This window comes from Paramacrobiotus metropolitanus, unplaced genomic scaffold (genome assembly GCF_019649055.1).
Source record: "Paramacrobiotus metropolitanus isolate TYO unplaced genomic scaffold, Prichtersi_v1.0 Parri_scaffold0000152, whole genome shotgun sequence".
NCBI classification, from domain to species: Eukaryota; Metazoa; Tardigrada; class Eutardigrada; order Parachela; family Macrobiotidae; genus Paramacrobiotus; species Paramacrobiotus metropolitanus.
The window spans coordinates 69662-95533 of record NW_026570372.1 but is presented as its reverse complement, the minus strand read 5'-3'; the positions used below and the strand labels follow the sequence as shown (position 1 = coordinate 95533).

General features: G+C 41.4%; 6 protein-coding genes across 7 annotated transcripts; 3 read left to right on the top strand and 3 right to left on the bottom strand.

Annotated features, from left to right (window-relative positions):
- The first annotated feature begins 245 nt into the window (after positions 1-245).
- Positions 246-2862, top strand: LOC129599684 (uncharacterized). Its single transcript, XM_055497992.1, has 3 exons — positions 246-343; positions 1330-1542; positions 2734-2862. The coding sequence occupies exons 1-3, from the start codon at positions 247-249 to the stop codon at positions 2814-2816; spliced, it is 393 nt and encodes a 130-aa protein (XP_055353967.1). The 5' UTR covers position 246; the 3' UTR covers positions 2817-2862.
- A 1580-nt stretch (positions 2863-4442) lies between these two features.
- On the top strand, positions 4443-8701 carry LOC129599675 (uncharacterized). The gene is made up of 4 exons (XM_055497984.1): positions 4443-5177; positions 6730-6878; positions 6960-7219; positions 7472-8701. The coding sequence occupies exons 1-4, from the start codon at positions 4878-4880 to the stop codon at positions 8077-8079; spliced, it is 1317 nt and encodes a 438-aa protein (XP_055353959.1). The 5' UTR covers positions 4443-4877; the 3' UTR covers positions 8080-8701.
- On the bottom strand, positions 8339-11460 carry LOC129599673 (uncharacterized). Its single transcript, XM_055497982.1, has 7 exons — positions 11064-11460; positions 10330-10750; positions 10112-10262; positions 9478-9761; positions 9251-9327; positions 8810-9024; positions 8339-8721 (listed from the first exon to the last, which is right to left on the bottom strand). The coding sequence occupies exons 1-7, from the start codon at positions 11292-11294 to the stop codon at positions 8568-8570; spliced, it is 1533 nt and encodes a 510-aa protein (XP_055353957.1). The 5' UTR covers positions 11295-11460; the 3' UTR covers positions 8339-8567.
- Positions 11461-12107: 647 nt separating this feature from the next.
- On the top strand, positions 12108-15320 carry LOC129599682 (uncharacterized). The gene is made up of 4 exons (XM_055497991.1): positions 12108-12557; positions 13239-13291; positions 13636-13798; positions 14716-15320. The coding sequence occupies exons 1-4, from the start codon at positions 12470-12472 to the stop codon at positions 14898-14900; spliced, it is 489 nt and encodes a 162-aa protein (XP_055353966.1). The 5' UTR covers positions 12108-12469; the 3' UTR covers positions 14901-15320.
- An 853-nt stretch (positions 15321-16173) lies between these two features.
- On the bottom strand, positions 16174-18654 carry LOC129599681 (uncharacterized). Of its 2 annotated transcripts, none has more exons than XM_055497990.1 (8): positions 18440-18654; positions 18069-18120; positions 17657-17815; positions 17544-17576; positions 17410-17475; positions 17312-17329; positions 17072-17235; positions 16174-16450 (listed from the first exon to the last, which is right to left on the bottom strand). In XM_055497990.1, exons 1-7 carry the CDS (start codon positions 18554-18556, stop codon positions 17114-17116), a joined length of 567 nt encoding a protein of 188 aa, XP_055353965.1. In that variant the 5' UTR covers positions 18557-18654; the 3' UTR covers positions 16174-16450; positions 17072-17113. The 2 variants fall into 2 exon arrangements, with proteins under 2 accessions (XP_055353965.1, XP_055353964.1); XM_055497989.1 differs by having other exon boundaries at positions 17079-17235.
- A 588-nt stretch (positions 18655-19242) lies between these two features.
- Positions 19243-21115, bottom strand: LOC129599692 (uncharacterized). Its single transcript, XM_055498003.1, has 3 exons — positions 20957-21115; positions 19690-20301; positions 19243-19247 (listed from the first exon to the last, which is right to left on the bottom strand). The coding sequence occupies exons 1-3, from the start codon at positions 21033-21035 to the stop codon at positions 19243-19245; spliced, it is 696 nt and encodes a 231-aa protein (XP_055353978.1). The 5' UTR covers positions 21036-21115.
- Positions 21116-25872: the final 4757 nt, after the last annotated feature.

The following is a 25872-nucleotide window of genomic DNA, read 5'->3' as shown; positions in this document are numbered from 1 at the left end:
GTTGTTGTAGAATTGTTACGGGTTCAGAGCAATTTATCCACTTGTAATGCAAAGCTCGTTGCCATCGAACAGCGACTTGACGAAACACCTTCCACTGGTTATTTCATCTTGACCTTTGTCGTTCTGCCGCTGTGTACGGCATTTCTTGCCAACCTTCTAGCGCCGGCTTTTCAACGGTGTATCGATTATTGCATACGGCGATGGCGGGAGCGAAACTCTGGTGGAGCGACCAGCAACCAGCTGATTATGATAATTGATACAGCAATGACTGACCCGGAATTTGCTTTAATGGTTGATGACACTTACCATTATTTCGTATGTGCGAAGCGTCAAGCGACACCTGGTAAGCAAGCGTCTTTGTTGGTCCTACTCAAGGCAGATCTCAATACAGGCAACCCCACTGGGGGCGGGATTAGCAATGATGAAAGCACTGGAGTAGCGCAGATTGCCGACGAACAATGTAAAATGCTGAGTTTTTCAATTTTTTCAGTGCTGATTTGTTTATCTTTAGTAGTTTTCCCTCTTTTATTGCAGTTGAGATTTTTTATATTATAAAATATGCAGTGGAATAACATCATTTGGTACTGTGCGGCAAGTTGCAAAAGCGGCTGTTGGCAACTTTGGTTTCTACGGCAAAATTATCATTGCACAAGTTGGTTTTATTGATTTATTCCAACGGAACATTTTAAAATCTATTAAGAAAATGAAATAAAGAAACTGAACAACGTGCAAAAATTAAATAATGAACTGATACTAATTAAGTAATTACATAGAGGATACCGCGATTTATCACGCATTGGTATGTATATTGATATGAACAACTGCACACACTGCATTCGTATGGGGAAATTATTAAAAAATATCGGAAAATTGATTTTGAGTCATGCATGTTACACATTTCAGGGTTTTTTTATCTATGAAACTAAAGGAAGTTAAATACACATGAAAGGGCTGGGCTAGGCTCGCACAGACACTCGCAAAAAACCTGCCGATTGAGGGAATCGAACCCACAACCTCCATACTCTAAGGCCGAGAGAGGCACCACTAGGCTATCGGCAAAGCATACAAAATGTGTTGAAATATTCTATCGAACGATCCTATAGAGAGCGGATGCCGCTCTGACACACATATTCTGCAGTTATATTAAGACAAAGTCAGAAAATCGATTTTCCGCAGCATTAGCCGCGCTTAATATGCGAGCTGCTCTAGTGATGACGTAACGAGCCACTGATGTTGCCTGTATTGAGACCTGCCCTGCTATACTGTATTCTATTCATTGTTCACGGAATCACGATTTTGTGCCTTCCTTTTTTCTCTTTGACCAACCAGCTGAGACAATTGTGAGCATGCATACGGAAAGTGTCACACCGGTAATGGCTCAGTGGAACAATGGCTATGGGGAGGCGCGACCGATATCACGGCCCTCAGTCCCCGAAACGACATTGGACATTATAAAAAAAACGGCACAAGAGCAGGAGTCCCTCCGGACAATTCTGGTGACAGCCCAGGTGCTATACAAATGGTGCCAAATCGCCTCTTCTGGTAAGCCAACTTTCGTAGCGGTAAACGTAAAAAGAGGTTCCACAAAATTCGGTGTGACATTGTGAGCACAAAAACATGGTGCGCCCCTATCCTTAATAAAATTTCATGCTTCACAAAATGATTTTCTAATAATAATTTAATGATTACTTGGCTGACTTTTTTAATGCATGCATACACATTAGAATGACCGTAACTTAATTGCGCAAAAGCTTAGTCTTTCTTCTAAAACAAACTTGATTCAACGCCGAAAATTCATTTGTGCAACACAAAATGCTAACATTCCAGAAAGACTCTGTGTTCTTCTGAGAAAACACAATAATAGAATAAAAGTTTGCGCATTTCGGTGAATTTATACGGAAGTTATGCGCGCTGCTTTTCTTACGGCTACTACAGTGTAATCGAATAGCTAGTGTTTCGTCCCACTGCTACAGGCCTACGGTTTTACTACAGCAACAAGGTTCCATGACTCCTACGACAAAATTTTACTAATATCCAAATACTCTACTTTGATGTAGTCGTACGGTAGTCTAAAATCTTAACCTGGAACGAACTGTCAGAATCAGGGACATAAAATATGGGACCGGCTGCTACACAGAATCCAGTCACGCTAGCAGCCGTACTACCGTACACCTTTAAGTTTTATCTATTTGTATGCGTAAAGTGCAAATACGAGTAGTAAGTGAAATTACTTGCCTGTATAGTAAGTATTCTGTTTTGAAAAAACCATCTTTTGTTCAAACATTTTAAATACTAGTAACTTTCGGTGATTGAGCAGGCTGTAAAATACATAAAATTGTTGCTAATATATATCAGCTACCAATTCAAAATTTATGGTGGATTTTTTCTTTGCTGTGACATATCTGTAGCCTTGACAGTAATAATTTTTACGGTCGCCATGTCGCCATATACAATAATATCCCGTATACGTATACCGGTATCCACAACACAAAGTAAGATTTGGCGGCTCTGCATCATAATGATCATATCAAAAAGAATTGTCAACCTGCCATCATGGAACAAGTATTTGGTACAAATACATAATGACATTGCTAATTAAAAAATTGTATTTATCTGATACAATTTTAGACCATGTTGATCCCTGTTTAATGAACTTTGCTAAACCTTTTCATAAACAATACTCCCCGCACCATAATGAACATTCAATAAACCTTTTCACATTTGTTTGTACAGGAAGCTTGGCTACCATTACCGCTTTTACGCGGGCATACGGCCGTGCTCTAAAGGAACTGAATGCGCGAATTGCGCGACCGTGAGTGCTGATCTACAAATTACTCGTAATATCATCTCTTTCCCTGGCTATAAACAGTCTTTGGTTTCATCTTAAAATTAAAGCTTATAAATTATTGTCTAATTATGTTTTAGTACAGACAGATACGTCTGGCACTTGTGGAGTTTTAAAATATTTATTATATATGTCGTTAATGTTAACGGTAAAGCTATATAAGCCGAATAATTACATGACCATCGAAGCGTTATAATTGCATAGGCGTTAGCGCTAAAGTAGATCGACTGAAGTTATTAATATCGCCGCCTTAATATTTATTTGTCACCATCAACAATTGCATATTTAGCGCTAGTTACTTATGGTTAATCATTATATGCTAATTTTCTGTTGACACACCTTATTGTCTAATATAACGCTATAATTAAGATTAGTTTTTACTATTGTTTTGCCTTTATAAATATATTCTGCTTCAACCAGCTGTTCCCGGTGTTAATTCAAACTTATAGCATATTAGCAGCGCTGCGACGCTGCTAAAAGTGGGCGCTCTTCTCATTGGATTTCTAGTCGATTAAAGTCATTTCTCATCAGTTTTTGTTTGTTGTGAGTCCTTGGTATCATCCATCTGTGTTACAGAAGACCACTTGCAACACTACCGATTACGTTGACTGAAAATGGTCGTTTCTACTTAACCTATCTACCTGCGAGTAGCGCAGCGATAGCATTTTCGTTCTTTCCTGCAATATTATTGATGGAGTAGCGGTAGTACAGAGTAAGTACTCATATTTACGGGTGTCACGTATCTGTATCTGTCGAGTCATTTGCGTCAAAGTCGTTAATTTTTGCGATTCAGTTCTCTTATTGGTATCAAATTGTCTGGCACAATAAGTAATGATACGAAAGAATAACCGGGCTCAAATCAAGCAATTATAGAGCAGACCGGCCAGAATAGAATCCGCTTGGGCGTTTGAAACGGAGCGGTTTTAAAAGAAACGAAGAGTATCTGATCGGGCTTTCGACTACGGTCATTTAGAATATAATGTTCCCATACCTGGCTCTATCTACAATATTCCCATAATAATAATATTCCCATACCATAGATCTGAATCTATATGAATGTTTTTTGGAAGATCGGTGCTGACTTACAGTTGCGTGCTTAAGTGTAAGATCATAAATACCTAATACCGCTATATTATTATAACAAATTATATTATTTCCTTTTTTGGAACGTCGGTCCACTTAGATAATATATATTAAACATACCAAACTACGAAACGTGAATTACAGAAGCGGTTGGACGAGTGTTGAATGAAGTCATTTTTATGAGTATGCCGCTATATACGCTTCGATTATGCAGTGTCCGCAAAAAAAGGAGCGTCTTCCGCTACGCTTTCTTTTAATGTATGTAGCATTTAAGATCATTTTAACGTAAGTTACTAGAAAATCTTCAATTACAGACACAGCAACAGTTAATCAAGACGGCCTCCACGAATAGATTATAATATCGCAGCTACGAAAACATGGTATACTTATCTCTTCCGTTGGCAGTTTTCTTATCGAAAAATACCGCTCGCACTAGGGGATATTTTTCACTTTAACTTACGGATTCTATTACAATAGCCATCAACTTCGTAATGATTTAGGATAAAAACGGTTGTCTCGAATTAACGTTATCTCCTCAACCGAATTTTGCGCACACGAACGATTTTCACGGTAATGTACAGGTACGACAACGTTCGTATTAAAATCATTTGGCTATACAATGCCAAAAATCAACGCAAAGCTTTTTTGGGGTGCGCGAAAACGAAATTTTTCGTGGATTTTTATGCATTTTGGTGCCATGCACCCGGTCACGGTCAATTCCCTTAACAACAGCCATCACAGATACAGCGAGCTGCGTAATGGCCATTATGGCACATAGGTACAAACAGCTGTCTGACGGTACAACATACGTCTGCAGCGATCGATCGACATGCAATTGCTGCACCTGTGTCTGGAATGAGCGCACGCTACTGAACAGGTTTCATTTCTGTTTTTCTGCAAAACAAAGAGCTGACTGCTGCTACCGAGTAATAAATTATGCGGTGGAAATATGCTGGTGGCAGGCATTATCGCGTTTAGTTTCTTCATTACCGTGTCATGGCAGTTCTTCGGGCCGGTACAGTTTGGCTTCTTCGTGGAAGAAGTGCTCGGGCAGCGGGCGACGGCGACCAGGCGAGTGGCTCCTCTGGGCCAGTGCCCCGGGGATTTCGCCGACTGGCCGGGGAATTTCGTCTTTGTGACGGTGAAGACCACGGCGGCCAACCATGCCAACCGGATTAAATGGCTAATGCAGACATGGATTCCGCTGGCGCTATCCATCCGCGGGAAAAACAACGAGAGCCTGGTCAAGGTTAGTGCAGTTGGTATAGTGTAGAGCAGTGCAGACTGAAAGTCTGCTTGCTCTTTTTATCTTGCAACGATGACAAGGAAATGCTCATGAGCACAGATATTATTTTTATTATGTTTGAAAATATACGCGTACACCACAACAAGCACACATGCGCAAATATAGATATAGACGCTGTTGTATTCAAATTAAAATTACATGTACAGTACATGCCTAGTACTGTATTTTCACAAGTTTAAGGAACACGAAAATGCCCTAGGTCTGCTCGCAGCCACCCGGAGCCTGCAGTCACGTTCAATGCTGCTCACTGAGCTCTGAAATTAAAAATTGAATTTTACTGTTGCTCATTACGGGGCCCCATTTTACAACTCACTTACACACAGAATCACGTTACTTACTATTTTTTTCTAAATATCTTTTGATTATTTTATTATGTGCAAAACCAGTTTCTTTATTGGCCCAGAAATGTGAGTCTGGCGTGTGTGCCAGAGCGTGCCCCTGGCACGGGGTGCCCGTGAGGGGCAACATCGTTTCTCTGCATTTCTGCAGACGCGGTTAGGCTCTGGCTGAGTCATTTGGGTTAGGTCTTTTCCTTGGTCGGATTCCTGATTTTGAAAAGGTAAGATTGTCTGATTATGTGCGGGGTAAACTGGTACCGAGCACGAGCAAAATTCCGCACTTGTACAGCGATTCTAACTGCAGCTAGGCCGTCACTTCAAGGTGGAAAGCGGTTGAACAGAGGCCGTGCCGATGGATTACTCCAGGTTCTCTAGGAATTAAATTTGCGCTCAGTTTTTTGTCCTGTTATTGACTGGATATCCAGAAAATGAAAGAATACTGAATACATAAAATGGGGCCCCGTAATGAGCAACAGCAAAATCCAAAAATGATTAAAATTGCAATTTTTAATTTCAGAGCTCAGTGAGCAGCATTGAACGTGACTGCAGGCCCCGGGTGGCTGCGAGCAGACCTAGGGCATTTTCGTGTTCCTTAAACTTGTGAAAATACAGTAATAATAAAATAAACTACAATTACCTAAATGTGTTAATTAGATTAAATGTATTTAATTACCTGCACAAATACGAGTATCCCGTAGCACAAGTACCTCGGATCACAATCATTTTCGCGCCGACATTCTGCTGCGTTATACCGTTTAATACGGAAAACAGCTGTTTGCGGTACTTTCGGTTCCGGTTAGGGCGGAGCTAATACGGCTGTGACTTGCGACTAGTTTTAACTACACGCATCTCGCGGGCACTGGGCATTTTCGGTAGTAACAGCTGCAAGTTCGCAGGGAAAATTTTGCGTTGGAGCAGTTTTCATATAATTTTTCAAACTGTTTGAATAATTTTTACACTCTTATCGCAAGAAACTGAAAGTTTCGGGGATCCGTTATTAGTACTTCATAGTGCTATCAGTGATTCAAAGATTGATTTCAGTGATTCAGCTATCAGTGATTCAAAGAATTCAAGACTTTCATGTACATGAAAGTCATGAATTTACAACAACATGTTGTTGTAAAATGTTGGAGAAGTTTTACCCCTTGCTAACACAGTCGACCCGAAGGTCCCGAACTCTGCTGAAAGCGTTGAGAGCAGGCCGAGCTTTGCGGAACTCCATCAGTTCTTCTCCAGTGTCATTCGGTGTGTATCCTCGTCCTGTCGAGGACTTCACTCTGTACTACGGTAGAGGCACTAATGCCAGGTAAAATCCACATACAATGTTCGTATTACAGCGTAATTACACTACTACGCATATTATGGCAAATATCCTCGCTTTCTGCAGACAGCTCTCCCTGCACAATGCCAGCACGGACGAACTGGAGCATCTGTCCCGTGCCTGTGATCCAGCCAAGTTTGGACGGAATACAGAGGCTGTTCTGGACGAATCCTTCCGTAGGGCTGGTAAACTGGACGTCGACGTGTTCGCCACGAAGTTCGACGCGGAACGGTCGGGTTTGTTGGGGCGGATAAAGAGTGATCTGCTGTCGGGAGACGAGCATAACAGACATGTCGAAGCGGAATTGTACAAGCTCAATGTCTACGGTAAGCACTAACGCATCCTGTCGGAATCGCCGACGGCACTTGGGTACAGTACTTGCACTCACGTTGCGCGCGTAACGAAACTGGCAATTATAAGTTGGATTTGGACACCGATATACGGTCTAGCAGTAGCTTAAAAATACAAATATCTCTTACTTTATAGGAAATTGTGATTGTACTATTATATCGTCAATCTCACCGTCAGTAAAAACCAGAAGTCTGTTATTATAGTGCCTCAGTAGGCTTTATAATTAGCGAAGCTGCTGGATTTGGCGAAGTTGCTGGATGAGCCGGATTTCTTACCGAAAGGCGGACTGATTGGTTTTGGTCTGCAGTATCAGTATCCGATTGCCGTTGATCTTAAAAAACCGTTTGGATCCACGATGGAGTATCTGAAGGGCAGCGATGCCATGATTCGCCGCGTGTGCAAGGAACTGTCGCTGCCCATCCAGCTGAAGGTGTACACTCAGGACGACCGGGAAAACGTCGCCGTTTTAACGGATCATGTTATTCAGTTTAAAGAGTCCAGTTGGGTCGATGGATATGTTTTTCAAGAATTAGCCCGTGAAAAGGGTGCGATTGTTCTTCTTAATGAGGACAAGGGCGATAGTGATGGTGAAGACAGGGATGATTGTGATGATGAGGATTGGAGCCCGGACCTTGAGGGCATGGGAGGTGTGAGCATCCAGTGGATTACGGAAATGGCACAACGAAACATCACTAGGACCGCGTTTGTTTTTCACGGAAATCAACCAGAGTTAGATTACTGCTATGGCACCATGTGCCTCATTGCGGAAGTTGGCCCTGCTGGAGACCGAAAGACCCTTCATGTCCGGCCAACTAAAAGCCGCGATCGCAAGTGAACCGTATGAAGAATGCATGTTTGTTTTCTCTTTCGAACAGCATGCATTAGTAAATGTGTGCCGCAGCAGTTTGTATCACACTTGGGACTACACATGCAGCAGGCGGTACACTGGGCTGGTGTCCCTGGAATTTTTTTTGAATATGGCACATTTTGGGGTATCTACTATCCTGTACAGCTTTTTGGTACTTACTTATATCACCGGGAAATGACGCCATGCTGTTTGGTGCTATAGATGCCGATACACACGTATCCTTTATGCCGAAAAGTATTAGATTAACTACTGTAGTTTTGGCTTTTAGTCGGAGCGCCGAATTTCTGAGTACCACATACAACTAAACCGAAAGAAGTCCATCCAGTGCACGCTTCAGCACACAATGCCACCCGGCAAAACGTATGCAAAATGTGCTGCTTAAATGCGGCGAAACCGAGTTACACGAACTTATTTCCGTTTTAACGAAATACGATTGCTTTTAACTAGTTTCTAACTCACATACTGCGCAGTTTTACAAGTTTTTCTAGTAGACCACTGTTCTCTTTGATTCGATGCTGTGTAGAGGCTATTTCTTCCCCGACAGCAAACAAAGCTTCTTCTTGAAACGCCAGTTCCCGTCGCAGTTTTTCTAATTGCTGTTCTTCAACTCTGGAAATAACAAAAAACTGTGCACAGACACAATAAACTGCAGTTACTTGGCGTTATTACAAATGCCGGATGTTCACTGCTAACATACTTGGACGCTGTTTCGATTTTCTGTAGCAATGCTTGGTGTTCTTCCAAGTATCGTTGCCTATCCTTATCCATGTCTTCAAAGTCTTCCGGGAGGATCTCCAGATAAGTACCCAGAATATCGGTTAGACGCGACACCTTCTGCAACGTGTTGCACACGTCGTCGATGTCTGTCTTAAATCTTCCCACTTCCTGTTGAGCAACAGCGCTGAGGACACCCTGGAGACAGTAATTGTTAACCACAATAATACTGTGCCTTGCTATATGGTATTCACAATCAGAATTATCTATGAGTACTCGCAGTTATGGAGGTGCAAACAGCGCAAAATGGATGATAGTGCATATCACATCACAGTTTTTTCGTCGTTTAGAACTCGGAATCGATGGGCAAATAAATCCGGTAAACCGCACAGCGAGCTATTAAATTCACAGAAATTACTGATACCTCGTCTTCCTCGATTCCAGTGGTTTGAATAAAATCTTTTTGTGCGTCGCGCAGATTAGCAACCAGATGTCCAGCCGCTAAAGTATTTTTAATGTTTGCAAAGTATTGTTACTATAGAGAATCAATTTAAATTTTAAGCTTACAAATCAGAGAGTAAGCAATCTGCATCGTATCAGTATAATTATAATTATTTCACTTCATTGAACTACGAGCACATTGGGTAGTACCTGATTGGTGTCCGTTGGTTGTGCGATAGCCTGCATCCAGCTGACTGAAGATGATGACCTCAGGGGCAGCCAGTTCCTGTAGTAGCTGCTCGTTGTCTGCCGTCTCCTCATCCAGAAATTTAATGTTGGCCGGCGGGACATCTTCAGGGAGTTCGCCTTCGCTCGGCGCTAACGAGGTGCGACGGGAGCGGTTGGCTGCTGTAGGCGGGCGTTGCGGGGCCCGTTTGGCCGTGGTTGGGCGCGCTGCGGTGGTTGGGCGGGCGGCGGTGGTTGGGCGCGGCTGGCTAGATAGAATATATAGATATAACTGTTTTGAATTTCGCGTTGAACGATATGCTACTTAAGTGTATCGTTCATCGTATTTGCGCACAACGAATGCGCTTGCTATGGTACGCATAGCAAGCGCATTCGTTTGGTGCAAAATGCAAATGTATGTACAGTATAATAAACGATGGCTGTCGTATAAAAATACAACAGCAGTAATAGTATAGATATTGTATAATTAAATGCATGTACATATGTATAAGCCGTGTTGTTGATACTTCTTCCGTTATCCGCTTGGGTTTTTGATTTTTCAGTTTTACTGACATTTATACATGTACAATACATAGTTGCTATAATTCTACTTATGTACTTGTTCTGTTGTACGGATGTTTCATTTTTCGTCGTGACGCCCTGATTTTCGACCTTCGTGGCCGGTCTATCTTTAGCCGGAAGTTGGACCGGTACTTCTACAGGTAATGCCTTCGGAATAGTCACTACCCGCGGTTCCGGCCCCTTTTCTTCTGAAATCACAACCGGCTTCATGAAGCATCTTACTTTCCCTACCAAAATTCACAATTTGTGTTATACCGGGTATGGGTTCCCTCGCCCGTACAGGTACTTCTACCGTGTCATCTGCAGACTTTTTTCCCGAATCTGTAGTTTCTGCTCGCAGCGGAGCTTTATCCACAGCTTTCACCGGTTGCTTAGCCGCGGCCGGTTTTACGGGTGTACTGGGCAACTTCGCCGGAGCTTTGTCGGTTTTGTCCGGCTTCGATCCTTCATCGACCTTCAGGAAGGCGGCTCCCTTGGGGAAAGTGCCGAGGTCGACCGTTCCTTTGCCTTTGCGGATCTCCCGTATCACGGCAGCATTGTCCACCTTTTTTGAGGCAAGCAGTTTGCCCAGACTTTGTAGGAGAGCGTTGGTTTTTTCCGCATCTTGACCGGCACAGACACGCGCCGGTTTCAGACCGAATTCACTTCCGGTAGCCGTTGACACATAATTGATAATCTGCAATAGTATAGGATTGACTTACGAATTACTGTACGCAAACTGAAAGGTGATAAGAGGCACTCAACTGCAGACGAATTAGACGAGTAAGTACTTTACAACGTACAATAAAATTCGACACGGTGCATAATCATGATTCCGAAGGGCTATACGAGTAAGCAACAATAACTACGGTAGTAAGCAATAAGTAGTAGCAAATTGCCAGTGCGGCATCCTGCAGCATTTATTTTTATGGTACTGTCATTAGTACATGTATACAGAATACAATATGTGCTACTAGAATAATACTCGTATTATAGTTTGTATAACGCACTTTGGCGATGAAGAAGGCTTTAGCGTCCTTATCGTTAGCCACCGCTTCCGTCCACGCCGTTTCGTCTTCGTCAAACAACCCAGTCAAATATCCATGATCTTTGGCAATGGCAAGCATCACATCGTGGAGGAAGCGTAGCGGAGGTTTCTGTAGAAGTTTCTCGGATAAAGCAGGGGCTTTGACAAATGGCCCGAGAAGTTGCTGAGTCTTCTTGACGATACTATCGTCCATTGCAAATGTGACAGAAGGACAGAAGTCCCAATCTTGCTACGGCATGGTGGTCACCAGAAACCAAGTAAAATTATAACCTCAAATTCGGATCATCAAAAACATTCGTTGAAGTATGAATAATTATTACCATAGTTGTAACGGGATTTGCGCTCCCAGTGATTATGTATACGAGATATGTGCAAATTTGTGAACTACGGAGTTAACAGAACTAGCGCAACGAAGTTTGTCCATGTAAAGCAATCAATAAATGCCGGTATGCAACACGCCTGCGATGCATCAAGGTGTGTTACAATACATACGTTGAAATTGTACCGTACACGTGCGAAAAATGTTTTAAAGTATGCCCTGTATGAATACTGCGGAGACTATTCACAACGTGCTGCACAGACCGTATTCACATCATCGCACGTATCTGAATAACGATGCTGCGTTTTACGTTTCAAACATATTTTTTAAACACATATTGATGTATGCGAATATGTATTAAATACGAATAACAGGGATTATATTGTGAATGGCAAAATGAAATTGTCAGACATATTAAGGGTTCTTAAGTAAAAGTTAATAAAGACGTTAACTTTTGGCTATCTTTGTTTTCAAACCTTTTACTGTTAAGTATTCGCTTTTCTGTCTGAAAAATTTGTAGAACTTGAACGTCAATAACCCACGGGGAACTTTGTAGCTTATTCCGATAATAATCAACGGCAGAGAATGTTTTTTGATTGGTGCGCTTGGATAAAAGTGCATGTACGCGGTATAATGATCCAGCCTCACAAGACATACACGTCTACACGAGCCATGTTATTTTGCGAATTCTCTATGAGTATCACAAGACTTCTGACTTCCTGATATAACTCTACCCACTCCAGCTAAACCGTTGCATTCATTCATCGAATACGTTGATATTTAAGCGCTCCCGCAATTATTTTTTTTATTTTTCTTTTCACCCAACAATAGCTGCATTCATTATTTCCCCACCGGAAACAGATTATAATTTAAGTTCTGTCGAAGCGTTAGTTGCTCTGTGTGACTGTGTATTTGGAATTGTGCCGAACAGTGGGCTGCGAACAGTGGTATTTGATGTAATATCACTGTTGTATAACGCTGTGCGATAATTCTTGGACTCCTTAAGCGGAATATTTGGACAAAAATTATCGCTGATTCTCGTCTTCATCATGGTAGATCTGCAGGTGCCGAATCTCCCGTACCGTTTGATTTTTATATCACCAGTGCTATTTATGATTATTGCATCGATTTCAGCAGGTAATGTTTACTCGCAAACCACTGATATAATTATTGTGTGTTGCACATGTATTGTTAAATTTCGTATATGTACGATTTATTTGTAGTTAACCAAATAATTTGCTTAAATACGGGTAACTGATCATTTCGTATGTATACTAAGTACTTATATGTACTAAAACTTTATTCCTGCCAACGCCCCGTAAGGAAAAGATAGATGTTTTTGCATGGGAAATCGGCAGCGACCATGTGTTGATTGGGGTCAGTTAGGAATATCCCGTGTAGTCTCCTTTTAGCCATAGGAAAAATGTTTCGTAACGTTAAAATAAACCGGCAAGAGTAAAGAGTATGGCATCTGCCACAGATATGGGAGCTTTAATCGATCGTGCGTTTTTCAGAAGAAGAGCTGCTTATCAGAAAGTTGATTTAGAGCCAAAAATTAGAAGCAATCAAATTTAACAGAAAGACATAACAATAAAGGCATCGTCGCAGTGCCAGTGACTTTCGATAACCGATCAATTGTCTTTTGCATTTGCTTTTGCATTTGCACCCGCATTTACATTTACCTCAGATGTTTTACTTTTATCAGATCAATGATGTTTCTGTTTACATAGTTATTTACATAACTTTATTTCAAAACGCACGTGCATTTGAAACATAACGCTTAACAGAAACATGGTACTAATTAATGGAAAATTTTAGGTGTGATTCCCCTCGAAGAAGACAGGATAATACAGAAAGCATGCACCTCAACCGTAAGTGACGCTCAGAGTAAGAAAATTTAAAACAAAATTAATATATAATTTTTAAACAGCTGCAGTTGATCAGTAACGCGTGCTTTCTGTTGTGGGAAACTTTTGTGCGTTTACCTTAACAAATCTTGAGCAAATCTTGAGCAAATCTTGCTCAATACTGTAATTCATAAAATTTCTATCAGTTTGAAGTTTAACAATCGTTTTGTTTTTTTTTGACGCTCGACTGAACGAATGACTGAATATTAGCGGAAGAAACAAATTGCAGTGTAATTGTACCTAACTATACCAATATCGCAAACATTAACGGGGATGCTACTTTGAAACGTCGGTGCATTTGTGCTTAGAAAGTGGCCTGCGACCCTGGATGGACTTGTCAGATGGGAGTCATAGTGTTCCCGTCCAGTTCCGATCAGAGTTTGGATTGTGAATCGTTCGATAAGGACTGCTTGCAAGTGTCGGAAAACCGATACAGCGCCAATTCGATGGAGGTGTACTGTATACGCGAAGGTGTGTAGCAATTGTAGGACTTGACCTTTACACGTTCCGAAAGTCACTAAGTTGTTTACGGAAGTCTGTTCCGTGTGAGATAACTGTAATTGTCATTTATGCCGTGAATCACTTAGATGTTTCCGATAATTCTGTTTTCTGTGTTCTTTTCAGTTTCAGTATGAGTACACAAGTGCAATGCTACATTACACAGCGCATTATAATTAGTATTACTTACAAAGAAATACATGCGGCTACCGCCTTCGGGCGTTCGGGACTTCTTGTATCAGTCCTAAGTCCTTGGACTTCCTATCATTCTTACATTTCTTCAACCGAAATTAATTTTAACTGCTATTGCAGAATTGGTACATGTGAAATTTGCAACCGCGGATGCGGATTATATCTGTACACATAACATTGGTGATAATGCAACGTGTGCTACCACCGCCTGCAAAAAACTCCTAATCAAGTTGTAGTTTTGCAAAAAATAATTTAGGAGTAACTGATTGCAAGTCTATTGTACGTGTGCCGAGCATTTTAAAGCTATCTTTATAAATTACAGATAGTTGAATAACATGTACTTCTACTGCATGATCGTATGTTACAGTATGTATTGTACAAACTGTGCCTAACTAAAACCTCACAATAAGTACTGTACATTACTTATAATTAGTCTTCGCTGCACGCCACTGTTTTACCAACTAAATAAAAAATCAGGTTCGGATGAAAGGCAGAATCAGAGTTTAACATTCTTGGTATCTGTTAAATAAATTTGTTATTATAAATACTTCACCTTTTAACCCTTGAAAGGATAGCAAATCTGGTTATTTCCAACGTTTAATTTTGATTAATCAACAAGTATAAAGAGCCGCCCAGCATTTTTTAATATTTTGGTGGTTATTTAGTAGTATTAAAATTCAGTTTTTTATCTATTGTAGGGCGCCGGGCAAGAGATCACCGGCCGGAGCACAACCTCCTGGCCCTGCTGGAACGTGTCCAGAACCGAGGCCACCGTGCGGCATGCACGGAATGGTGCCGCTCGGCACAGGACTGCGCCGCGGGGGAGGAATGCATCTTCAACGGATGTGGACAGCAGTGCGCCAAACGGCCCATCTTGTTCTAATGGGCGCGCCAACCAGCTGTTAAAAATACGCGCGCGCCCACAGCCGTCTACCGGCCGACGCTACTACGTCGTGTGTGTGTCGCGCTTAATGGGATTTCCTTGAAATGCGTTAATGGAATGTTTTGCTTTGCATTTTCTGCCCACTTGGAAAAACTGGCGCTTCTCCGTGCTCCTAACGCATTATTTAAAGATCTGACTATATTTGGGTCGTTAATAATATATGTACATATAAAAATATCCCGTATTACGTACGAAGTGTTACAGCAGAGTTTTCTTCTGGGCTGTAATTGACGACCTTTGAGAAAGGCAGTTGCTGCTGGTCCTTTTGGACGTTATTTTTAACGTCTTGATTTTGTGTTTTACAAAGATCAGCGAATAACGTTGGCAAAGTCATGAAAAAAACATCAGCGTATTTGATAAAATCGGAATGAAAAAGTTATTATAAACAAGTCGAGATCGAATACAAATTTTAATTAGCAACATGTGTTACTTGGTTGGAGAAAAAAGCAGTGACCTTTCATGCGCTATATTTGCGTAAGACATCATCGAGAATTAACAGGTGATCTAAGCTTTGGGTTCATCATGAATTATACATAATACACTTTCCTTGTTTTCCTTGTTTTTGTTTGTTGTTGTTTTTTGTTTTTGTTTTCTTAATTCTTTTAATTCTTCTCTTCAGTTTTTTAATATTTTTAATTTTTCTTCGATACCGACTTTATATTATTATCAAATTTTTGTTTTGACCGAGAACGGTTTAAATAGATCAGCGGTTTAAATGTCAACCGAGAAAAACATGTTTGCGCGTTGGGTGGCACGAAATGTAGGGTATCACGGTTAATCCTAAAAGTCTTGACCTATAAAACCGTTGTTTTTGAAGTTATGAAGATGCCTGCGTATCCTTTGGGCTAAATCATCGCCTCCATAGATGACCACATTGCCACGTTATAATCCTGAAAGCTCGGGGCGTTCACCGGCGAACACATGATATGTTAATTTTATCTTGTGATCATGTGTCCAGCGGCACCGGCTGCTTTGGACTCGTGGTGCAAATGCCGATCATATGGGCAAAGAGCGTGAGAGGGTGATGTAATATTGTACGGCTTCTGTAGGGAATATTTCTGCTTATGTAATAAGTAAACAGAAATCTAAAGACGAACCATTATACCACGAAATTGTTATTTGTTGACAAGTCAAAATTTTGACTAAGTTATTGTTTTGTTCCTTTTCCGGAAGGACTGTGACGACGCATTTCTTAAAGTACGCCGCACAAGTGTCCTGATTCATCACATTGGTTTATTGTGGTTTTACAAGAAAGCCCAGATTGTTCTACTCACGCTAATTCAACACCCGACACCTAATTACATGAGCAGCCATACTGTTTTCTTTACTTGCAAAATCCAGAATAATATTTAAAATTAGGGAGATGTAGAGCAGATCCACAAGAAACTCGAAATAAAAAGTGGTTGCAGTTTAAGGCGCATCATCGTCTTGAACTTGAAGTATAAATTAAAATTGAAATCACTTTATAGTCGTTCGTGTGGATCCTCTTCCTGCAAAGTAAAATCGATGCGTGGCATTAAATTAAGCACCCGGTAAAGGTAAGGTAAAAATGCAGTAGTCTCTATTGCATAGGTCTTTGGATAACGTAACGGAGGTTTAAAATACGACGCAGTCTTGCAAGTAAGTCATATATAAACAAAACGTTTTTTGCACAAGTTCTTGCAAGCTGTATGTATTACAGCAATTTTACCGTTTCGCTTACTTTGCGCCACAACAGCATTAATTCTGTTATAAAGGTTCTACTTGTTTACGGTAGTAATAATTAAGGCGTTTACAAAATTAAAATCTAAACCAACATAAAATTATTGCATGCTAATGATATTACGATACCAACAATACCAACTCCGCGCCCCACATTTACGTTAATATCGGGTAATTCTTATTAAATTTAATTCACTACTACCGCATACACATCATTAGTGCACAGGATACATATACACAGGATTATACGCAGGATTATTAGTGCACAGGATTATACAAATACAAATCATTATAAATTACTTAATATATTAATTATTTTTTTATTGTTATCATTACAATATGTAGTGAAATCATACAACGCGTACTTTACTACTGGTAAGAAAGTACTACTTGATCTTACATGCACCTACCGCTTACAATTGTTAGATCACGTTATGCCAGCTGTGCTAGCTTTATTGTGCCATAGATCGGACTATGTCGGCGGAATGTAGAAACGCATTGGGATCGTCATCGTTATCACCACCGCGAATGGGATATCCCCCATACGGACTTCCACCGTAAGGATTCATCAAAACTGCAACAACGTTAACGGTTACAACTTCCGTCCATTTCAACCACGTTTTGAGTAACAAAAATTCGCCGAGACTTACGTGGAAGTAAACTGTTGACTGCATCCAACATAAACCAAAACGAAAAACATCAAACACAGTGGCAACTACCCACAGAATGTCCATATATTTCAACGTACTTAATGCTGCTGTGTTCGGAGATGCACCGGAATTAGCGCTTGCAGGTGGCGGATTATCCCCACCGCCTAATCAAGAAATACATAATTCGATTTCTTCTAAAGTTGCATATGGTGCATGGAACGTATGATCGTACCTGAAGCTGCGGGAGTAGTAGCTGACTGAGCAACTGTAACAAAACCACTCTGATATCAACATTTTTTCGTTGTCTAAAATTTAGCCGTGTGAAAGGTCATGTGTAATACTAACGGGCTTGGTTGATAGCATTGATTAGCATAGCAATCATCGTCGGTGACATTCCGGCGGCGTACGCTCCACCCTCACGGCTCCCTACGGAAGCTCCGTAACCACTGATGCCTACGGAAGCTCCATAGCCATCCCGTTTCTGGCGCAGTAAAGCGCGCAAATCTGTCAGCGTAACAAAAGGTGAAATGTTTTAGACACGGAGCGAGCGCAGCTGCGTAGGTAAAAAATAAAGCAGTGAACTGCATATTTCAGATTTATGCAACTATCACTATATTCCATAAACAAGTTTATTAGATACTGGTGTGTATATGATTTGTGTGCATACAATAATAAATATTTGTACCACGAAAGACGATCGTTGATATTTGCAGTACAGATACAATTAATTCTCGTACTAAAACTGCGAAAATCTTACCGTTGGCTTTCAATAAATCATCCAGATAAGGCACTACTTCTTCGAGGTCCTTCTAAAATTTGCATTCAGTAACAAAAAAGTAACACCAATCGGTTAAATGAAAAACAGAACAATGCGTTACGCTGACTCATCATACTTTCTGTTGTTTATCTGTAAGAATTAAATAAAAAGATTTCCTCATCATAACCCAAACTGAGCATCTCATTTAAGGGTAAGTTCAGGTTATCCTACAACAGCAGCTGTCGCACATAACGCTTAATTTCCCTTCCAAAACATGTATGCCAAAAAAGCTCAATTTTTGTGTTCAGCTAGCGAAAGTAACGCAATTTTGCGACAAAATAGAAAGACATGTTGGCGCTCCGCTGCCTGACCTTTGATCGCAAGACGGAAGGAAAGCCAAAAGCGCCACTGAGTGATAAAACATAACATCCCATTGTGACAACGACAAGTATCCTCAGTCGGTCCACAATCGAAATCCCGGTATACATATTGTTTTGGATAGTTTAATATTCTTTAAAAATACACGACAATATCATCCGGGCTTGAGAAAGCAGAGATGACATTACGGTTGCATCATAAGCAACGGTTGCCCGTGTTATTACTCTCCAGTTTCCACAAACTGAAGACGTATGACTTCTTTATGGGAAATGCCGCAGTCAGCAGGAAGAATGCAGTTCATAGGCAATTTACAAGTGCCAGTACGTGCCGCATGTGCTCTTCAAAAGATGCACTTCCTACCAAAAAATATCAGTTTTCTGAGCCTTCATGAAAAATGTTCTGACATTGTACAAATTGTTTTATGAAGGGTAAAGTTTACATAGCACGTGCGTAGTAATTTGCGAACTCAATCCGTTTTTTTTCAGTAACTGTATTCCTGTAAGACTGTAACTTCCGTTGTCTATCGATTGCCCGGCAAAATTAAGCACATTTAATTTTATATTACCGGTATGTTGTAGATGCCTTAAAATGGCGACAAAAAGCGGTTAAAAATCTGCTTGGGAATAATCTCTGTACTTGCTAGCAAATCAACTACTTCACGTTACAAGTAATGAATAGCAAGCTATGCAAAACGTGGTGCTCCGTACTGGAAATTTTGTATCAATTTACCGCAAACGAACAGTACGTAGTAGATTGAAAATAAAAATACTAGAAATGTCAAACGATAATAAAACTTTCACACTATCATAATTTCATTTACAATTAATATCCAGCAATACAAGTTAAATATACCCAAACTACTTCACAATCAGGAAGGGTCCCGGCTGCACAACCCACAACATGGCTTCCCAAGACACCGGCAAATGCATCCCATCCGTATCGTTACGCCATAATGGCCTTCCTCGACTGGACACTGGTCAATCATGCAAGCGGTCCAGCCCGCAACGCATCCTCCGTGCGCCAACCGACAGGCGTTAACTTCGCGAATTCACCGTCAATGTAGTGGACTGCATAATCCAGTCATGAGTGGTACCATGGGGTCTGAACCAACATTCAACGTTGCCGCTTCTTCTAGGTGTTAAGAAATGGAAGTCCATCTGGTACACAATTTTTCGGCCAAAAACGTTTGTAATATTATGGAAATAATATGGTTTTCCACTAAATGCCCAAGCGCGCTTGCTACGTGCAAAATGCGACCAATACGGCTCCTCTGTAGGAGCCCATCTTGTTTCGCCATTTAAACGCCACATGATGCAGTTGGCCAGATTGTCGATGGTGCGTTGCGGTAAGGGGAGCCGAATTGCGCATGAGAAAGAGACAATGTCACCTTCCATTACTGATTGCTGTGGCATGGACTGAGCAAATACTTCCACTGCTCGGGTAATCTGCGGTTTAATACTGAAGCGTTTTAACGAAACAATTTGCTTGTATCCAAAGCGGGTTGATTCTTCCCAGCATACAACTTCTCCTTCCGACTGTAGAGACACACGGACAATAGCAAAAATCCCAACTTGACCCCAGTGAGTTACGTTATAGAACTGATTATCGACCCCGTCATCAACGACGCGTCTCCCTTTGTCGAATATCACTCGGTCGAGATGACTCCAAGACACACCGTGCGTATTTTCTGTGGATGCCTCACAAGTCAGAATGAGACTTTCCCCCGCTCTGGGCTGGTACACTAGATTACCAGGATATGGATCTAAAATTGTTGCGTTTTGATCCATGTGAGAAAAATTCAATGTGATCCTGTCGTCTTTTAGAGTGCTCCAGGACTCTTTAATGATATCATCCACTAAAAACGCACGAGTACATAAATTACGGTACTCGCACATTTAATTCTATGCGCGGTTGGCGTTTAATTCGCGTGCCGTTCAAAGGCTCAACGAATGATTTAGAACAATCATAACAATGCTTAAAATGTTTTTGTTTGTTGAACTACTCAAGCAGTTTTGGCAAGGCGACATTACGCCGAGGATAACTAGTCGCAAGACATTAGGCCACAGACATTTCGCCGCAAGGTCATCTCGTAGCGCGACATGTAGGTGGGAGGATATCACACCGGCAGACATTTCGTCGCAAGGTCGTTTCGGCGCACAGACATATCGTTGCGAGGATGTTTCAGCGGAGAGATATTTCGACAATCAGTTGTACAAAAACTAGGCGTACCAGAACACTCAAGAAACAAAAAAAAACAAAAAATCTAAGAAACCAAAGAAAACCTAAGAAAGGACCTAAGTAAAATGCCTTAGAAATCTAGGAAGACTTAAAATCTGAGAAAAGTTTAGATAAAAACTGAAAAACCTTTAAAAACTAAGCGCGGCGAATTCATTTGCTGCGGAAGTCGCAAGAAAAGTCGCGCGTCGGTTTTGAGTGCGGCGAAATGTCCGGGTGCGGGACAGGGGCTCGGACAGGGTAGGACAGAGCGTAGACGTAGCGGCAGGTCTTACAATTACGACTTTTCTCGGCGGACGTTGAGTCTGGCGTGATAGCTGTTAGCGTTGTTGTTGCAGTAGCTGTGTTAACCATTGAACATCTTGCAGAAGTGCGTCTTTGTACTGCAACAGGACACGTGCTAACCCAGTGTAGAACTGCGCAAAGCAACAGTTGAACACAAATTCGAATAAAAGAAAAGTCATCTAAAGCATTGCGAAGATTAGTGATATACTGTGAGTGTGAGGATTTCGATGTTGCAAAAACATAATGTTTACATAAAAAGGCTTTGCGTGCCATCCAGCAAGTTGTATAAAGAGAGCGGAGCGATCTTCAAAATCTCATACAAGGCATACGACAAGTGTGCAGGGCCTATCGCGCAACACATCTGCATTGTAATATTGCAAACAAATACAGTACCCGCGTGGTTCTCGCCAGGCTTGCAGACTGGCAGTGTGTCATTTTGACGTCACTAACAACAGGGATTTTACGGTGCGCCAACAGGAGAACTACGCATTAGACCTGTTTCTGTTCGTCTGCTGTAATATGGGCGGTATTGTAGTGCGGCGGCCATAGCACTGGCGCCTAATTTAGGAGTAATGTAAATATTTGCATCACACATTTGTAGCCTCGTTTGTAGAGCTTAGTTTGCTGTTAATTTTCATGTATCTGCCGCACTAACAAACAGCATAGTTTGCAAACGCGCGCTGTTTAAAAAGTGCCGAGATGAGCACTTGTTTCTACGCGCCTACGATGACTTCTGGACGTAGCTTGGGCTAACGGCTTCCAGCCGCCACGGGGCGCCATCCGGGCGAGAATCGTATCTGTGGTATTTACTATGGACTGTGGTACGAAGTACAGAATACGAATGAGTGAGATCGAATGAAATACTAATTAAGTGTAGAAAGATTTATGCAGATCCATAGGTTTCTTGGTCATGGTTGGTTGTCAAGTTGCTTGCCGTTGCTATACATTACTCATTTTATTCCCGATTTAATTAAGAGAGCATTATGTAATAATACTAGTAAGAGGAAATGGCTCACCACAATGACACCACGTTTTGCTACTGTCACCACCTTTCACCATGTTGTGCTGTCCGTACTACCTTTTTTTTAATAATTTTTGACATCATCTTTGGCTGTTCTCACCCCTTTATGACACCCTCTTTCGGCTGTTCCCACCTCTTAGTCTTTACGCATGCACACTTTACTTCAATTTATTACCAAAACGTTTCTTTAAAAATGTATAATATTGTTGTACTACTGTCTACTACTAATATTTTGTGCTACTTGTATGTGCCTCGTTGAACAGCATACCGGAAGTATAGCAGGGTACTCACTGCAAGGTACTCATCTGCAAGTACTCACGACATTATACAGTACTTAACAACAGCATCAAAAAACAGAAAGAACAGCACTAAAAAAGAGGCTATAATAAAAATATTTCCTCTAATTTTTCGTGATCCTGTATTGTGCCCATCACGCACATAGTGTTGCCCCTCTTTGGATCTGGATGGAAATCCGCTGCTGGTTAAGAAATCTTTCGCGCGTGGTTGTCCTGTAGCGCCTGCGATAAGGTGTCCTGCTTTGTCGACCAGCTTCTTAGTACCGTCACTCCAAGGTCCATACATTTCGAAAGCAGCGGGCATAAAGTTATACAAGCCCGTCCAACAATTCTTTGACCGCTGTAAGCGCAGCGCATATAAATCGCGCACAGTAATGCAAATACGCATCGTAGTGTAGTGGCAGATATATTTATCAATATTTAACCAACAATAATATATTAGATCACAATTAATCATATTAAACATTAAAATGTATATCACAGATACAGTAACTGCAACACATGCAGATTTGTTGCTTATTTACGTTGAATACGCAGACTCATGTGGCGTGACGTGTCGAAGCACATTAAATGGCTCAAGCCCACGTTTCTTTAAATTCCCGCTTACAGCGGTCAAAGAATTGTTGGACGGGCTTGTATCTTGGCTGAAGGCCTGAAGCCACGCGTACTTTGTGAGCTTTTTCGTTTCGGCCAGCTCCGCTGCGGCGCCGGCGTTGACGACAGTACGGTCAATGTACAGTTTAATGCCGCTAGAGTGTCCACACATGTTACGTCCATTCTGGCAGAAAAACCACCCGTCGTTAAGCAACGAGCAAACTCTTTTGCAATGCCATCGCGTGCCTAGGCCGTCGTCCAGCGGATCGCTTGCACCGATTCCATGTCTACCAAACTCGTCTACCCACTCGCCGCATTTACAGAAGTTCGGGGTGACGATTGGAGCTCCTAACTGAAGTGCGACGCTAGTTTGATAGTCGATCGTTTTTAGAATTTACGTTGACGTTGTGTTTGAATTGAAAGAGTTATAAAAAGTTATAATAATAAGCGCTGATGACCTTCAGATGTTGCTATTACGGCATCCCATCCGGGATTATGCACTGTACTGCAGTGTACAGTAGCAAGCGAGTTAAATCCGAACTCAGCAATTCCCAGCGAATCACCCTTCATCACACTTTCGTCCATCCATACATACCTAGACTACTGTGCTCTGGCTTGGTCGGCACTGGCAGCGTCCGTGGGAAATCAGGCAGAGCTGATGAAACGGCGAGATGCAGCTTTACTACCTTTCTAAGACCATCACCGATGACAGACAACGGGTAGAACTGGGTCTGTACAAACGGCGGGGTATTACTGCAGCATGGTAATGGCTGGCGATCGATGGCGCCAGAAGGAAGCAGTCTGGCTGCACAAGATACGCAATCCGGAAAGCTTTAAATTGCCGGCCTACATTTGTGAGCTGATACCTTTCAAAAAGACCAACGCCCGGTACAACGCAGGGCGTACTGGGTTTGTCCGCCGCCGGGAGAAGCGTATCGGCACCGCCGCAAGGTCACGCATTGGAAAGAGTACCCTAAAGATGAGGCTGAAATTTTTGTTTGATAAAATAACTGGCGGCGGAAAAAGTAATGGCAATGAACATTTCATTTGTGTTTTTGAAAGTACATCTGTGTCTGCTTGAATCTAAAATACTCATTTAACTTTTCTGTTGACCAGACTTGGGAGTGCCTCGAGGGTTTGTCTCCGAAATGAATTAACTAAACTTAACTACGCCAAAAACAATATGTTGTAGTGCAAAACTGAGCATTAATGTTGACGAAAGAAATGCTGGACTACATGGGGTACAAATGATGCAACCATCGAGAAATGTGTCACCAGCCTTCCGACGTTTGCGGCTGTAAATAAAATGCAACGAAGAGGTGGGAATTATCAAAAGAGGTGTGTGAATGCGGTGACAATAGCCGAAAGGTGGCGTTAGAATTCACTTTAAAAGGTTCTTAGTGGTGACAGCCTAAAGATGGTGAGAGTTGGTTAAAATAGCCGAAAAGGGCAGCAAGGTGGTGGGAATAGCCACACCCTGTCATTTTCATAAAAAGGCTTCCAGTTTTGCCCTACAAAGAAAATGAACGTATAGCGTCTAAGTGAACAAAGACTTAAACAAAAATAGTTTCCTTGGTACCCGATTTTGGACTTTTACGTACGGTTCACAAAGAACGTATACTTAAAGTACAACCTATAAAAACCGGCAGTTAGAACTTGCACTAATAGACTTAGATTACAAAAATAATGGCTGACTAAAGGATTTTCATCCGGCTCACCAGTCATTTTCTGTGGTCAACAAAACCAGCAGAATCGTGGTCCGGACTGGCAATACAGCTCCTTCCGCTTTCGTTATACCCTTAATTAAAAGCAACAAAAAGACCTTCTTGCGACTAATGAAATGAAGATCAAGCAGTATTCTTTCCAAACCAACTCTGCGAATATAAAGCAAACGCAATTTCGCTTCAGTCTGGTCTGTCAATGCCCGCCCACGTGCATTTTTCGAGTTAATTTGATTTGAGAAAAACAAAATGGGAATTGCACGGTAGTCAATTGTAAATTCAAAAAAATTTTTGAATTCAAAGACTACTAAATTCAAGAAGTATTCAAATATCCAACAGATTCACAAGTTTTGAAGAGATTTTAAGATATGAGAGGGTCAAAAACCGGAGGCTATATTGATTCCTGAATATTGCCCAGTATATAGTTTCGTGCATGCGGTGAAATTGTTTCATAAACCAAAGCTTTTCTCAAAATTGTCGTTCGACTGCAAAATATTGCATTGTAAACTCATAGTCGGCATAATTCCGCACACTGTGTACGCGCTCTAAACATACCAGTCTATATATTCGAAATACCACCCGAAAAAGGAGTCGAACTCTCGGAAAGTTGCAAATATTGCTTTTACGCAGAATTAGAACGAATCAAGAACTGGTATGCCTTTTTTATGCTCTTAAGGGAAGGAAGTTTTTGATATGCAAGTCTTGCACCAAGCTCTAGCTAAGAAAGTTAGGTAAAGGTCATTAAGAGCGGCCATTTACTCGGTGTCATTTCAAACGCTGTGTAACTGAAGTGTAGTTGTAGAATTAATCAAGTTGATACAGAGTTTTAGCAATCTTCGTTTGCTTTCGCTTTTCCGATTGTGTACGCTGAGCATACGAGTGCGTTGAAAGAAATTTCAAAATAGTAAAGCATCCGCTTTTCTTGCAAGCGGTGTCTAGCGGTATATATTCCATGTCAAATCACATGGAATATTTTAATTTTTTTGGTCAGAAGGGCTGTTCTTCGGGAGGGAGTGCCTACGTGTTTATATTCATTCAACACATTATGACGCATGTTTTAGGATTTGTATTTAAGGGTGAAAGATTGTGTATTGTCAGTTTTTAAGAACTACAAAAGTCTTACGAATAGTTACTGTAGCGTTGAAGATCCTTCCGGTGGCTGCTAGTTAGTCGATTCGCGCAGTGAGAATTTGCATTAATTTTGTCCTACTACATGTACAGGGGTACCGGGCCAAGTTCGGGCAGTTGCGTAAAATTTATTTAAAAAATTACCA

What these genes read in the sequence shown, in the direction of transcription:
- LOC129599682 (XM_055497991.1), top strand. Translation starts at nt 12,470, where the DNA reads ATGGTAGATCTGCAGGTGCCGAATCTCCCGTACCGTTTGATTTTTATA. An exon ending in AGAAAGCATGCACCTCAACC is followed by an intron (nt 13,292 to 13,635) that starts GTAAGTGACGCT and finishes ATTTGTGCTTAG; the next exon opens with AAAGTGGCCTGCGACCCTGG. An exon ending in GGTGTACTGTATACGCGAAG is followed by an intron (nt 13,799 to 14,715) that starts GTGTGTAGCAAT and finishes TATCTATTGTAG; the next exon opens with GGCGCCGGGCAAGAGATCAC.
- LOC129599673 (XM_055497982.1), bottom strand. Translation starts at nt 11,294, where the DNA reads ATGGACGATAGTATCGTCAAGAAGACTCAGCAACTTCTCGGGCCATTT. An exon ending in ACATCCGTACAACAGAACAA is followed by an intron (nt 9,762 to 10,111) that starts GTACATAAGTAG and finishes TATTCTATCTAG; the next exon opens with CCAGCCGCGCCCAACCACCG. An exon ending in CTGGAATCGAGGAAGACGAG is followed by an intron (nt 9,025 to 9,250) that starts GTATCAGTAATT and finishes TACTGTCTCCAG; the next exon opens with GGTGTCCTCAGCGCTGTTGC.
- LOC129599681 (XM_055497990.1), bottom strand. Translation starts at nt 18,556, where the DNA reads ATGTATACCGGGATTTCGATTGTGGACCGACTGAGGATACTTGTCGTT. An exon ending in TGATTTATTGAAAGCCAACG is followed by an intron (nt 17,816 to 18,068) that starts GTAAGATTTTCG and finishes TTACGCTGACAG; the next exon opens with ATTTGCGCGCTTTACTGCGC. An exon ending in TACTACTCCCGCAGCTTCAG is followed by an intron (nt 17,476 to 17,543) that starts GTACGATCATAC and finishes TTTCTTGATTAG; the next exon opens with GCGGTGGGGATAATCCGCCA.
- LOC129599675 (XM_055497984.1), top strand. Translation starts at nt 4,878, where the DNA reads ATGCTGGTGGCAGGCATTATCGCGTTTAGTTTCTTCATTACCGTGTCA. An exon ending in GGTAGAGGCACTAATGCCAG is followed by an intron (nt 6,879 to 6,959) that starts GTAAAATCCACA and finishes CGCTTTCTGCAG; the next exon opens with ACAGCTCTCCCTGCACAATG. An exon ending in GTACAAGCTCAATGTCTACG is followed by an intron (nt 7,220 to 7,471) that starts GTAAGCACTAAC and finishes CTTTATAATTAG; the next exon opens with CGAAGCTGCTGGATTTGGCG.
- LOC129599684 (XM_055497992.1), top strand. Translation starts at nt 247, where the DNA reads ATGATAATTGATACAGCAATGACTGACCCGGAATTTGCTTTAATGGTT. An exon ending in GAAGCGTCAAGCGACACCTG is followed by an intron (nt 344 to 1,329) that starts GTAAGCAAGCGT and finishes TTGACCAACCAG; the next exon opens with CTGAGACAATTGTGAGCATG. An exon ending in GTGCCAAATCGCCTCTTCTG is followed by an intron (nt 1,543 to 2,733) that starts GTAAGCCAACTT and finishes TTGTTTGTACAG; the next exon opens with GAAGCTTGGCTACCATTACC.
- LOC129599692 (XM_055498003.1), bottom strand. Translation starts at nt 21,035, where the DNA reads ATGGTTAACACAGCTACTGCAACAACAACGCTAACAGCTATCACGCCA. An exon ending in CGCCGAGAAAAGTCGTAATT is followed by an intron (nt 20,302 to 20,956) that starts GTAAGACCTGCC and finishes GTGCGTTTTTAG; the next exon opens with TGGATGATATCATTAAAGAG.